The 12,316-nt window shown below is 35.4% G+C and overlaps 1 protein-coding gene across 2 annotated transcripts; it reads left to right on the forward strand.

Annotated features, from left to right (window-relative positions):
* LOC102075847 (nuclear GTPase SLIP-GC) lies at positions 1–12,092 on the forward strand. 2 transcript variants are annotated; one of them, XM_005454887.4, is made up of 22 exons: positions 1–2,317; positions 2,412–2,493; positions 2,860–2,972; positions 3,640–3,684; positions 4,087–4,111; positions 4,203–4,274; positions 4,546–4,636; positions 5,600–5,813; positions 5,921–6,148; positions 7,564–7,764; positions 7,838–8,010; positions 8,444–8,498; positions 8,588–8,675; positions 8,781–8,902; positions 9,709–9,885; positions 9,978–10,132; positions 10,251–10,368; positions 10,499–10,607; positions 10,673–10,803; positions 11,010–11,091; positions 11,179–11,262; positions 11,398–12,092. In XM_005454887.4, the coding sequence occupies exons 2-22, from the start codon at positions 2,427–2,429 to the stop codon at positions 11,412–11,414; spliced, it is 2,367 nt and encodes a 788-aa protein (XP_005454944.1). In that variant the 5' UTR covers positions 1–2,317; positions 2,412–2,426; the 3' UTR covers positions 11,415–12,092. The 2 variants fall into 2 exon arrangements, with proteins under 2 accessions (XP_005454944.1, XP_025762008.1); XM_025906223.1 differs by having other exon boundaries at positions 1–2,493.
* Positions 12,093–12,316: the final 224 nt, after the last annotated feature.

Consider the following 12,316-nt stretch of genomic DNA (forward strand, 5'->3'; position numbering starts at 1 on the left):
GAAATTACAAAACCATATAAAATTTTTCAAAATTTCACTACATATTATTTCAACAATATAGTTTTGTAATATACAGATAATTCTAAAAAAAAAAAAAAATCAGCTCTATGCAATAAAAATATAAATGATTTTTAAAGCAGTTAGTGACCTTTCACAGCCTGAGTTTCTTCTTGAATTTCACTCTTGGTCCAGCTTTTTTTTTTAAATAAATTTTCAGCTCTCGATCATCAAGACTATACAGACTTTCCTTGTCAATTTATTCAACTGTAATTAAAGAGTCAGTTGCAAAAGTAAGAACTGCTCTTAATGGCTTCAGAAATTGTCTTTTAAATTATTTTTAAAGAGTGGAATAGCTATGGGAACTGCTGAATGAGCTGAATGCATGTGTAGATTTAATCTAACTCTCACTCTTCTGTTTTGACCTCAGGACCTGGCGTTCACATATTGGGACATGACATTGTGGGTTGTCTAGACCACAATACTAAATATTGCTCTTTCAAATGAGCCACATTGCTCAAAGGGGCACAATTGCTGTTTTTCATTTTGTTTTTATACGAAAAATGTTGCTGTGTTCAGACACCAAATAAAGAGTTTTGCACATCATTACTTAATTGTGACTTTATAGTGTTCTATTGAATACTATAAAGCCAAACAGCAAAGAGAAACTAAAAATGCATGCCATGAAAGAGTTTGGGTCTTAGGAGGTTAACACATTTTGTATAGTATAAAGAAAATCTTCAGCGTTCTTGTACTCTCTGAATGGAAAATGCCAAGGCTGTGGGATGGAAGGGTAATGGGATTGCTGCAGCATGCAAAAAAGTAGATAGATAAAGATGTCTGAAATAGTTAAACATTATTTCAGATGTTATTTTTGTCCAAAATGTGAGATGTAATGTGTGATTAAATAAGTAAAAATAATCTCTGTCATATCTGTGTAACCTGCCAAAAAGGAATTTCGGATATTTCTATGTGTGTTTTTTGTGTTTAATATCTTTACTTTAAATTTAAAATCAATCCAGTACTTTTTGGTCACATGTATGCCTAAAGAACAGTAATGTTATATATGTCACAGTTTCTGCTGCCTTCATGTAGAGATGGCTCTTTAAAAAGACATTGTTAATGTCAAAGAGAATTTGTATCCAGATAATGTCGCGGTCTGTGATGGTAGACTGTGGGGATGTGGGGAAATCAGGACCTGCATTTATTTACAGTGATGTAAATATTACACAGTGTGTGTGGGTGAGGATACAGCCGCACCCACACACACACACACACACACACACACACATCCCTGCCATCCCCCGCAATCATCTTTAAAAAAACAAAAAAAATACTGAACTCACTTTTTCCACAACATATGGTATACATCTTTCTCAGCTGTGTGGACCTGTGGTGGGAGGGGGTGGGATTAAATAAGTGTATGCTTCTTCCCACTCCTTTTCGATATGGAACTGAATCAGAACAGTTGAAGCAATATTGAAATGTATTCGCTTTATTTTGTATATAATTTTTTTCTCTTCTTTTCTTTGCAAAATGAACTTTGTATATTGTTTACATGACCGAAATAAATTAACAAATAAACCAGTTCAGTCCAGTTCAGGCTGATTATTCTTGTGTGCAGCTGGGTCTGCTAGTTCAAAGATTTCATAGAATGTGGCAAGAGGAATGGAATGCTATGTACACTTTATGTCCTACTCCCTAAACTTCCCCACCCCCAATATCGGGGCGCATCCCACAGCTCTGGACTGCAGAAGAATGTTGTAGCACTCATGTTTTTAGTAAAAGACTTTATGTTTTACAGTTAACAGATCATATCTTGGTCCAGCCCAGAGTTGATCATGACCAATTGGCCAATCCACCACCTTTCATTGTTTATACTGTTATAATGAAAAAAAACATTGGCCCATAAAAGTGAAAAATCACCATCGGCCCACCAGGCAAATGCCAGGTATGCCCGATGGCCAGTTTAGCTGTGCCTCTTGTGAAAAAAGGAATAACTGTAACAAGTTTTTTTTTTTAAACGCTGGCTGGGGGGGTTGTTACCCCCTCTCTCAGCCACTCCCATCTGCCCTGCACAAACACCACCTCTTTCTGCTTTTCTTTGTTCTCAGTTCTGCTTTACCCTGCATCTGCTTTACTCATGTTGGATTGACCTTTCTATCATCCAGTTTATTTTTAACCTATTTTTATTCGGTTTTTATCTGTTTTAATCTGTTTTCAGACTTTTTACTTTTTTCCTGCCTGTTTACTGTTCGTGTCTCACTGCTTGCTTCACATCTCCCTCAGCAGCCTTTTCCTGCTTTACTTTCAACAAAAGGTGAACTGTTGAACTTTTAATCTGAATTTAATATCAGTGTGTCTGATTATATAGGCGTTAAAGGAGAAGTTAAATATTACATTTTATATTTCAGTTTCATTTCTAGGTCATGGACGATTTCGTAAGAAACAAACTGCTTGAATGGGGCCTAAGTGATTTGGAGGAACGACTTGAAGGTAAATTATTATTACTAATCCTCGATAAACAAAGATGTTAATATTAACTGAATTGTTAAAGTCAAAAACAAAAAAAAATCTGTTGATATGGTTATGTTTTTCAACACTGATATTTTCTGCTTTAATTTGCTCTACACTGTGTTTAAAGTGATCTGTTGAGATTTTTACACATCTGGAAGAGAAGTGCTTTTCTGTAGCATCTTACACGGTCAAATCGTCACAGAAAATTTATTACAAAAGAGGCTCAATGAAATACTTATATGGCTCAATAACCATACTTATTTCACTTTGTTTCATGAACTGAATTTCTGCAGCAATTTTACATTTTGTACCTCTCCATAACAGAGATTTAACATTTAATTACAGCTAATAAAGTCACAGAGGAAAGCCTTTTTTGTATTACCAATGAAGACTTAACTGAGTTAATCCCTGAAGTTGGTCTAAGGTCAATATTCAGAAGGAGACTTGATCAATTAAAGGTAAGTCTGGTTCCATGTTTTTACATTTGGTCTTAAAAATCTCACATATAAATATAGAGGAGCAGAAGAGTCACATGCATCAAGATAAAGCATTTTGTGGTTTAATAAGAAATTGCGCAACAAAAATAAACATTAGTAAATTTATTTCCAAAATTATTTTTTATTCTTTTAATTTTTTTTAGACCCAAAATATGTCATTGGGTACCTACTGTAATACAATAAAATATCTATTTTCAGTATAGTTAAGCAGAAATGTTTAAAGAAAAAAAGGAAAGAGAAAGCTTTATTGTTACATGAAATCAGTAAATTCTGTGAAGAAATCAAATGAAATTATCACAATAAAGAGAGCTTACAATCCAAATTAGATAATATATGTGTGCAAGGAAAGCAAGATGTGCTTTTGTTAGACTGACATCAACACTGCACTGGTAATCTGATCTGGTGGGCCAACGCACTTAGGGACTAAGGGGCCAATATGATTTGTTTTTTCTATGTCGATATCATCATAAAGGCTACAGACAGGCTTGAAGAGCTTCTGCACACCAGCCCTACAAGCATATCATCAGCCTAAATGATTCATTTCACGTGATCCTTCTAGCCCTCATATATAATTGTGTTCAGCTTTTTGAGATCACTCATTTACTGTTACGGATTTTCTTTTTGCTAGAAAGAACAAAACAAAAGGCAAGAAACACCTGATTTTTCTGGTCAGGTAAGTTAAAAAGTTTAATTCTGATTGGCTATGATGTCGATCAGGAGTCTTACTTTCACTCTATGCTCAACATTTTACATGATTCTGCACCTGTGTGTTTAATCTTTCTTGTAAACAGGATGAAGAAACAAAATTGGTTCAGGTCAAAATTATGTTAAATCTCAAGACTCGTCCTTTTTTACATGTATTTAATGTACTTGTTCATTTTATGTATTTAACTTTAAAGGATTAATACTTATAGTCTCTAATCTCATAGAAAATACATTCACATTTCACTGCGTGGATTGTGGAAGTATGTGTTCAGACATCTGTTGCAGTTAAATGCAGTTAAAGGATACCTATGTGAAGAGCTTTCATTTCTTTGCATTTAAAAAAATCCCAAATATCCATTTTAATTTCCAGGTTTCACCATCCACAAGTTCAAAAGGTGAGATACATGTCACATATTTATTACTTATGATATTCATCTTTTAAGACAGAAAAAAAAACCCTTTTATGTCTTGAAAAAATCTAATAAGGAAAAAGAAAGTCAGAGCCTCAGGGGGAGTCCAGCAAATTGCAACCACCAACTAAAAGACAATGTGACTCAGGTATTTACATTCATTCCTAAAGAATGACAGTTTCACTGCACTGTGAGGTATAACTTGTATGCGGTGAGTCTTTTCTTGTATAGCATGTATCTGACTTTCCCTCTGAGACAGAAAATTTCAATAAAACAATCAACTTACTGCCATGAATTGCCCCTTTAATAATTGATCATCAAGAGCTGATTATGAGTATGATATAGTCCTATTTTTCACTATCTGTGTATTAACTTGACCATTAAACTGGTTCCTGGTAAACACTTCTTTACTCCCACAGAAGAAACAAGAATATTGTCTGAAGTGAAAGGCATAATGAAAAAAGTCGAGGACTGTATAAGAAACAAAGAACAGCTTGGTGATTTTATAAAGTGAGTATTAAGGTTTTCTCATTCTGTTATTTAAACATTTAAGACATTTTACTTTAGGGATAATTATAGTGAGGGAGCATGCACGGTATCTTCCCCCGCTCATCCACCTCACCATCCACACAGGGATCATCCTAATGGTCCTCCTCAAACAAGGCAGCTCGGCTTGGCACAACAGAGACCTCAGGCAGAGCAGGTGCTTGAATCAGGCCAGCTTCCACCAACTTATCCACTAATGAAGCTTTTAAATCACTCTTACGGACAGTTTTTTTCAACCTGCAGCTTAAAGTGGTCCACAATTTGCAGCAAATCACACTTGCAGCAATTATTAATAGACAGGGCCTCATGGGCTGTAACACAGCTAAACACTACTCAAGAGAATCTCACAATTTAGACAGGGTTTTACAAGTAAGGCTCACAGACAGAAGCATATGGAGCCAACAAAAGACGCAGGTGTGCCCAATCAGTCGCTGATTGGTCCCTTTCCCTGGAGGTGCAAACCACAGGTTCCTAGGCAGCAAATCGTCTGTGGGTGTTGCCACACTTGAATTTGCTTGAAGGAAGGCTGGCTCACGTCTTCCAAGGGCAGGAGCCGTAACAAGCAAAAAGAAACAGTTGGAGGAACATTTTGCTGTAATTTGGTATAATAAAGATACTAAAGATTTAAACTCTGTCAGAGCTCAGCATGGAGCTGTGATGCAGTTTGTTCCTGTATTAAGGTGAATTGTACCAGAAACCAAAATGTCACACTTCAGAGGTGATCAGTAGCTTTTAAATACTGATTAATATTTCACATTTTTCACATTTGTAGTCATCAGACATGTTAAATTAAAAATATCAAGTCTAAACAGTCTAATAACATTTTTCAACAAGTTTTCAAAAACAGATCTTTCTGATTTTGCCACATTTTCAGTTTCATGTTTCTGAGACGGGATCATTTAATCCATATTTAAACTTGTTCAACAGGGATAAAATCAAGGATTTGGAGACAGAAAAGAGGCACCTGGTTGGTGTCTTTGGTAAAACCGGGGCTGGAAAGAGCTCTTTAATCAATGCCATCATTAATAATGAGGGCCTGTTGCCTTCTGGAAGTGTCAGTGCATGTACCTCAGTAATGATAAAGGTGGAGGCTACCAATGGATCAAAGTATGAGGCACACATCGAGTTCATTACAAAAGAGGTAGAATGAAATATGAACATGGTGTTTCTTGAAGTAATGCGTTACAATATAGATACAAAAACTGCTTTACAAAATTTAAGATTTAATAGTTTTTTGGTTCTTTTTAGGCTTGGAAAAGTGAGGTGGACTCACTAAAACAGGCTTTTGAAGACAACGACAATGATTATGATGATGGTGGTAATGATGTTGTATTTGACCCTGATGGAAAGTTATCAGCGCTGTATGGAGACGAGTGGAAAGAAAAAAACACTGGCAGCCTCATTGACAACAACAAATATTTCCCAGATATTCCAGAGTTTCGAAAGTCCAAGATAAAAATATTGGAAAGTGATTCAGTAAGTGTGCAGTACTACAGACCAAAATGATCTTTTTCAGGCTTCACTTCTTCTTCTTCTTCTACAACATAGGAATACTTGCAGTTTAAAGCATAAAGCAAAGCAAACCACGGTTTGGTAGAGATACAATGAAGATCAGTGTGTGTGGCTTATGAACATCATATAGAGAGTAGAAGTCACTAAAGCAGCAGTAAGCTGCATTAAAGCTGCATCTTTTCAGTAGGAAGATGATGATTTCTATGCTATGTAATGCCTTCCTACTTGGAAAGTGTAGACAGAGACAAAGCAATGGTGAAGCAGATTCTGCCTTAGAGTATTCCTAAGCAGATTTATATCAGCAATATGTCGATGTGCTGCCTCCATCCAAAATGCTTGACACCCATTAAATAAGGAACAAAAACCAAGTGACAATTGTGGTGTTTAAAATGTTATGGTTTACTATCCTGTTGCTGTCTGGGAGACTGTGGAGCTTGAAGTTTCTGTGGAGTTGTTCAAGAATTTCACATTTGTATACAGAAGTACAGAAAAAAAACATACTACAGTATTTCAGACCTGAAGTCTGCTAACTGTCTCAGGTTAACGTCTTGATGCATTCTCAATCATCCAGGAAAGTAAATCTCCAAAAGTTGAATCTGTTCGTCTGGACGTAGCGTTTTGTGGGAGAAATGTTTTGTCACTCATCCAAGTGACTTCTTCAGTCTCAGCTGACTGCAGGTTTGTTTATAAGGTTTGGGGAAACCTGCAGTCAGCTGAGACTGAAGAAGTCACTTGGATGAGTGACGAAACGTTTCTCCCACAAAACGCTACGTCCAGATGAACAGATTCAACTTTTGGAGATGTCTCAGGTTAACATTGAACAAGAAAGCTTCATTAGCCTGTGCTACTAATTCATGCTAATGCAATTGCTGTTACCTGGGTGAGCATAGCTCAGGAGGTGGAGCAAGTCACCTACTAATTGGAGGGTTTTGTGGTTTAATCCCTGGCTCCCCCGAGTCTGCATGCTGCATTTCCACTAACCTCTAGATGTTTTTCAATGCATCCATCAGAGTGTGAATGTTTGTAAATGTTAGCTAGAAATAGCATACCTAGAAAAAAGTGTTTGGGGTAATGAGGCAAGTTGTATAAAGTGCTTTAAATGTTTACATATAGTAAATGTAAGCACTATATAACAACCAGTCCAGTTAGTGTGATCCACAGGAAAATGTAAAGGTTTATTTTAAAAAAGAAATCTAATTATTCACCAAATTAAAATTTGTTTTTGCTGTGAATTTATTTTGCTGGTTTTCATTTCAAATTTTTGAGATAACACTTCTTATTTTTATTTCCTGTCTTCTTTTTCATGCAATTTTTTTAAAAACTTTTGTTATGAGCACATACATTAAATTGTCTTTTATTCATCCTATCACTTTTTGCAGGCTGAAGGGTTGTCTGAAGAATTTGTGAAATATACAAGAAGTGAGTCAAATGAGAGCGAAGAAGTAAAGAGGTGGTACTGGCCGCTTGTGAAGTGTGTGACTGTCAAAGTGCCAGACAATGATTTTCTTGATCACGTCACACTCGTGGACCTTCCTGGAAACGGTGACACTAACAGTAGCAGGGATAGAATGTGGACAGAGGTAATTCACAGAAGTCATGTCATCTTTCTTCAAAACATTAGTTATTTATAATTTATATACTTTTCATTTTCAGTTTGTTGCCAGTTGTTCAACTGTGTGGATTGTGACTGAAATGAATCGAGCAGCATCAGAAACAGAAGCCTGGGAGATCCTGGAAGATGCCAGTAGCCTGCTGGGAAATGGTGGCGAGTGTCAGCAAATTCATTTTATCTGCACCAAGTCAGATAATGAAAACCCAGATGATCTGTAAGTCAAATATGCAAAAAAAATGCAAATTACGAATAAAGTTTGGCACAGATGCACATGGTGACCATACTTTGCTTTTATGTTATGTCAAGAGTGAGGATGTCCATTACAACAGAACCTAAGTTCTCCCATTGTAGTAGGCCACACAGAAACTGATCATACCACACATCACGTAGCTCGCTATGAAACCTAACTGAACAATGGGTATCCTGTTTCGTGCTCTTGGTGTCATCAGCACCTGCAAAGGGAGTTGTTTTTTCAACTACTGAGGCTGAAATAAGTTCATATAGTTTTAGACTGTTCAATGGAAGTTTCCATTACGGTGCCACAACGATGCACACAAATGCTTACACCTTAAATGAGAATAATCGAAATTTTCCATTACAGTAACAATAAATTAATTTTACATCCATTTTTTTTTCCTTTCTAAAAGAAACAAAGTCAAGAATGCAGTGATGAATGAATTCAAAAAGCGGAAATTAATTAAGGTAAATTTATAATCTGACAGCAAAATCTAAACAAATATCTCCTAAAACTGCCTGAAAAATAAAAAACTGACTAACAAAAATGTTCTCAGGATCACTTCAGTGAGGATAGTTTCAAAGTCTTCACAGTGAGCTCCAAAGAGTTCCTCAAAGGGGAGAATGTAAATCCAGATCTCAATGGTAGGTGAAGTCACTTTATGAATGAACATAGAGCGACTTATGGTATGTTTTTGTGTAACAGAAAATGTATTGCTCAGATTTATATTTCTTTTCAATTTTTTACAGAAATACCAAAACTTAAGGAAATTTTGAAAAATCTGAATGACACTCATTCAAAGACCTTAAACTATGTGTCTGGAGCTTATGGGATTCTGTCTTTGATTCAAGGGGCCAGAAGTGGAGAAGTGGTAAGAGCAGGCAATAAAGCCTCATTCATTTTCTTAAAAGTCATAAAAATACATAAAATAAAAATGTTCATAGCCACTAAAGTGTATTATTGTGCTATCTACTGTACAATATAAAGCGCCTTGAGGCGACTTTTGTTGTGATTTGGCGCTATATAAATAAAATTGAATTGAATTGAATTGAATTATTAATGTATTGTAAGGTATCCTCAGATCCACTGAAAATGTGGGATTTTGGACATTATAAACCTCTGTGGTAATTTATTAATAGCAACTGAATAAGGAGAGATAATTTGGAAGAACTGAATATTATTTATTGAGATACAGAATTTGATTAAATAGTTATTTACCAATGAGACTCCAGTGAACCAATGAGAGCACAGAAATGATGGGAGTTAGGACAGGACCCCGAGAGTCTAGATTCTTAGGGTAGTGAAAATGGTAGTTTGAATGGGGCTCTGAGTGACCGCAGGAAGGTTGAGGTGAAGATGGGGAGGAGGCGAGTTGCATGATTGAGAGTCTGAAAGGCAGAATGACAAAAGATCATATAAAAGCACAGAGAACAGAGGCTGATTGGTTTGCAGAAGGCAAAAAAAATTATTGGACTAGAGTAATGAGGTCGTTAGTGTGGAAAAATGGAAGTGAGCTAAAGAATAGACAGAGGCAGACGAATGATGACAGAACTATCTGACTGAACTTGTGAACTTGAGCTTCATGTTAAAAACTTGGGTTTATTAAGACCGCCTCAAAAATGAGTAAAGAACCAATATGTGTTACTGCTTTAAATAATGATCTTTCTTTTATTTCAGGTTGAACAAAAAAACGATGTGTGTGCGGACCTTGAGGGAAACTTGAGCATCCAACTTAATCAAGTCAAAAAAGCAATTGAAGGCATTATAAAAGTTTTTGAAGAACGCCTAAGTGAGGGAGTAGAAAAATCCCAAACTTTATGTAAACAAAAACTGAGGTCCTTCTTACACCCCAGTGTATGTATTTTACTTACAATTAGATCAAAACTTCAGGATACTTTGTGACCATGTGTTTTTAAAAAGAAATTCTAAATTCTGTTTTGTTTCAGAAAACGAGTGACAGAGCTTTTCACAGGACACTAAAGTTTGCAGTTAGGAATGATGGCGTCCAGAAACCAAAAAAAGGGAAACGAAAAAACCTCAACGTGACTTTAGTTTCTTGTTTGACTGAAAGCATTGATAAAGAATTCAGAAAGACCTTCCCGTGAGAATAATCTAATTCTGAACAGCACCAACACGTACAACAATACATGTATCCAAATCGCAGTAAATCATAAACTTGCTAATACTGCCATTATAAACCACATCTTTGCCCCATTCAGAAACAACATAAAATGTGGACATTTCAATGGAGCCATTGATGCGTTTTCACTCAGCACTGATTCATTGATTGAAAAGTACAAAGATGTTGAACTGCAACTGACATTTCTCCAGACAGAGGTAAAAGAACTTCCCTAATCATTAACCTGTTGGCTTATCTGTTATTAGAAAATCATTAAAAAGTCAACCTGTACTTAATCTACCTTAATGTTTTGTTAAACAATGCTAATCCATATTTCATGTTCCTAAGGAGAAAAAAATGAAGACAAAGCTCAACGAAACAATCCTCACACGAAAGAAATTAATCTACAATAGTCTGACAGAGACAATCAAGGACAACATGAAAGAATGCTATAAAGGTAAGAAACACATGAATTAAGGTATTTCTATTCAACTGTGGATAAAAATTATTGTCTCCTTGTAGAAGCAGCAACATTTAAAGGAACAGGCACCCTGAAGAACATGAGGGACACTATTGAGAGACATGTGGAGTCAAAGATGGACATGTTTGAGGAGGCAAAAAATGTCATGTTGGAGCAGTTGAACGATTTGAAGGTTTGTTACAATTTTATATGAATTTAATATGAAATATGATGACAACAAATTATATGAATGTGTTCTCTAGATTTTGGTGAGATGTACAAAAATTCCGAAGCAACCCTGAAACACATATCAAACCAATAATTTATATCTTGTCCAGTTATTCTTGGATTCAATAGTTGCCTCTGTAAAAAGTAACAAAGTTTTTAATGATAAATTAGGAAACTGTCCTGAGGGAACTGGAGAAAACCATGAAGGAATCCATTGAACACTCACTCAAGACTGAGGCCTGCTCACTGCCAGGTAAACAGAATATATAAAGTATTAGGAATCCTCTCAATACAAACACTAACAATACAAGTATAATAAATACAAACACTTTGTTTTTAGATGTTTCAGATCATCTTCGGGTGGTGAAGAAACTTTATGATGAACTTCATGACGGTCAAGTTGAAAAAAAAAAACCTACACTGGGTAAATATTAAAATGTCACAAATTGTTTAAAGGACTTTGATCGTGAACTCTTTTACCGATTATTGTCGACAATGTCTTTATTTACAATTTAACTGATCCATCCAGCAGCTGATCCATTTCTGATTTGCTCCACAGAAACAGCTGAGGCCTGATGACCCACAGGACATCCCTGAGGAAACACTGATAGAGACAGGAGGTCTTTACATATTATCACAGTAATTTTTGTTTAGCTCTCTTTGAATATTATGTTGATGTGTACTTTTGACTTTTAATAAATTTATATACAAAGAGCATTTTGAATATTATAGATATCAATTAAAAATGCTAAACCATGGTCTAAACCATGTTTTGATTTCTTTCTTTTTTTAAAAAAAATTAGTAGTACCTTTTTAATCACTTATAGCAGAGCGTGAAGACATGTAATGCATTCCCCATTTAAACCTGAGATTTATGGTTTTAATTGTAAGAGTCTGAGATTACAGTTTCCAAAAGCTTTTTGATTTTGTTGCTTGTTTTAAATATCATAATTTAATGTTTTAAGTTGATGTGTATACTGTGGGTTCATTGTGATGGGAGCATTTATTTTTAATGTAAGTGCTTATCAGTTAAATACTGAGCCTTATCCAGCACTTAACTTCATAGTTCTAAATCCAAATACTTGTTTGTTGTAGTTATAACATGTGTGTACATGACAAATAGTGAGAAATAGGCGTAAGTAATGTTGTAGGAAATCAGCAACTACTTCAGTCATCTTCCTGCCATTTTGCTTTTTCTGGGCTTAGAATTATTGGTGAATATATTACAGTTTGGGTTTCAGTTCAGGGTTTTGAGTTTCTTTTTAATTATTTTAAGTGTTTAACATTTTAATTATTTCTGCACATATTGTTGAATTCTTGTTTTGATTTTTGTCTTGATTAATTCTCTTGTGTTTCCTCCCCTGATAATGCTTTCTTGTATTTTCCTCCTGAAACGGTTCACTCACGTTTAGCATTTACTTTCATGTTTCCTGTAACCTTATTTCAGCAATCATTATAAAAGCTGACTGATTTTTAAA

This window comes from Oreochromis niloticus, linkage group LG4 (genome assembly GCF_001858045.2).
Source record: "Oreochromis niloticus isolate F11D_XX linkage group LG4, O_niloticus_UMD_NMBU, whole genome shotgun sequence".
Taxonomy (NCBI): Eukaryota; Metazoa; Chordata; class Actinopteri; order Cichliformes; family Cichlidae; genus Oreochromis; species Oreochromis niloticus.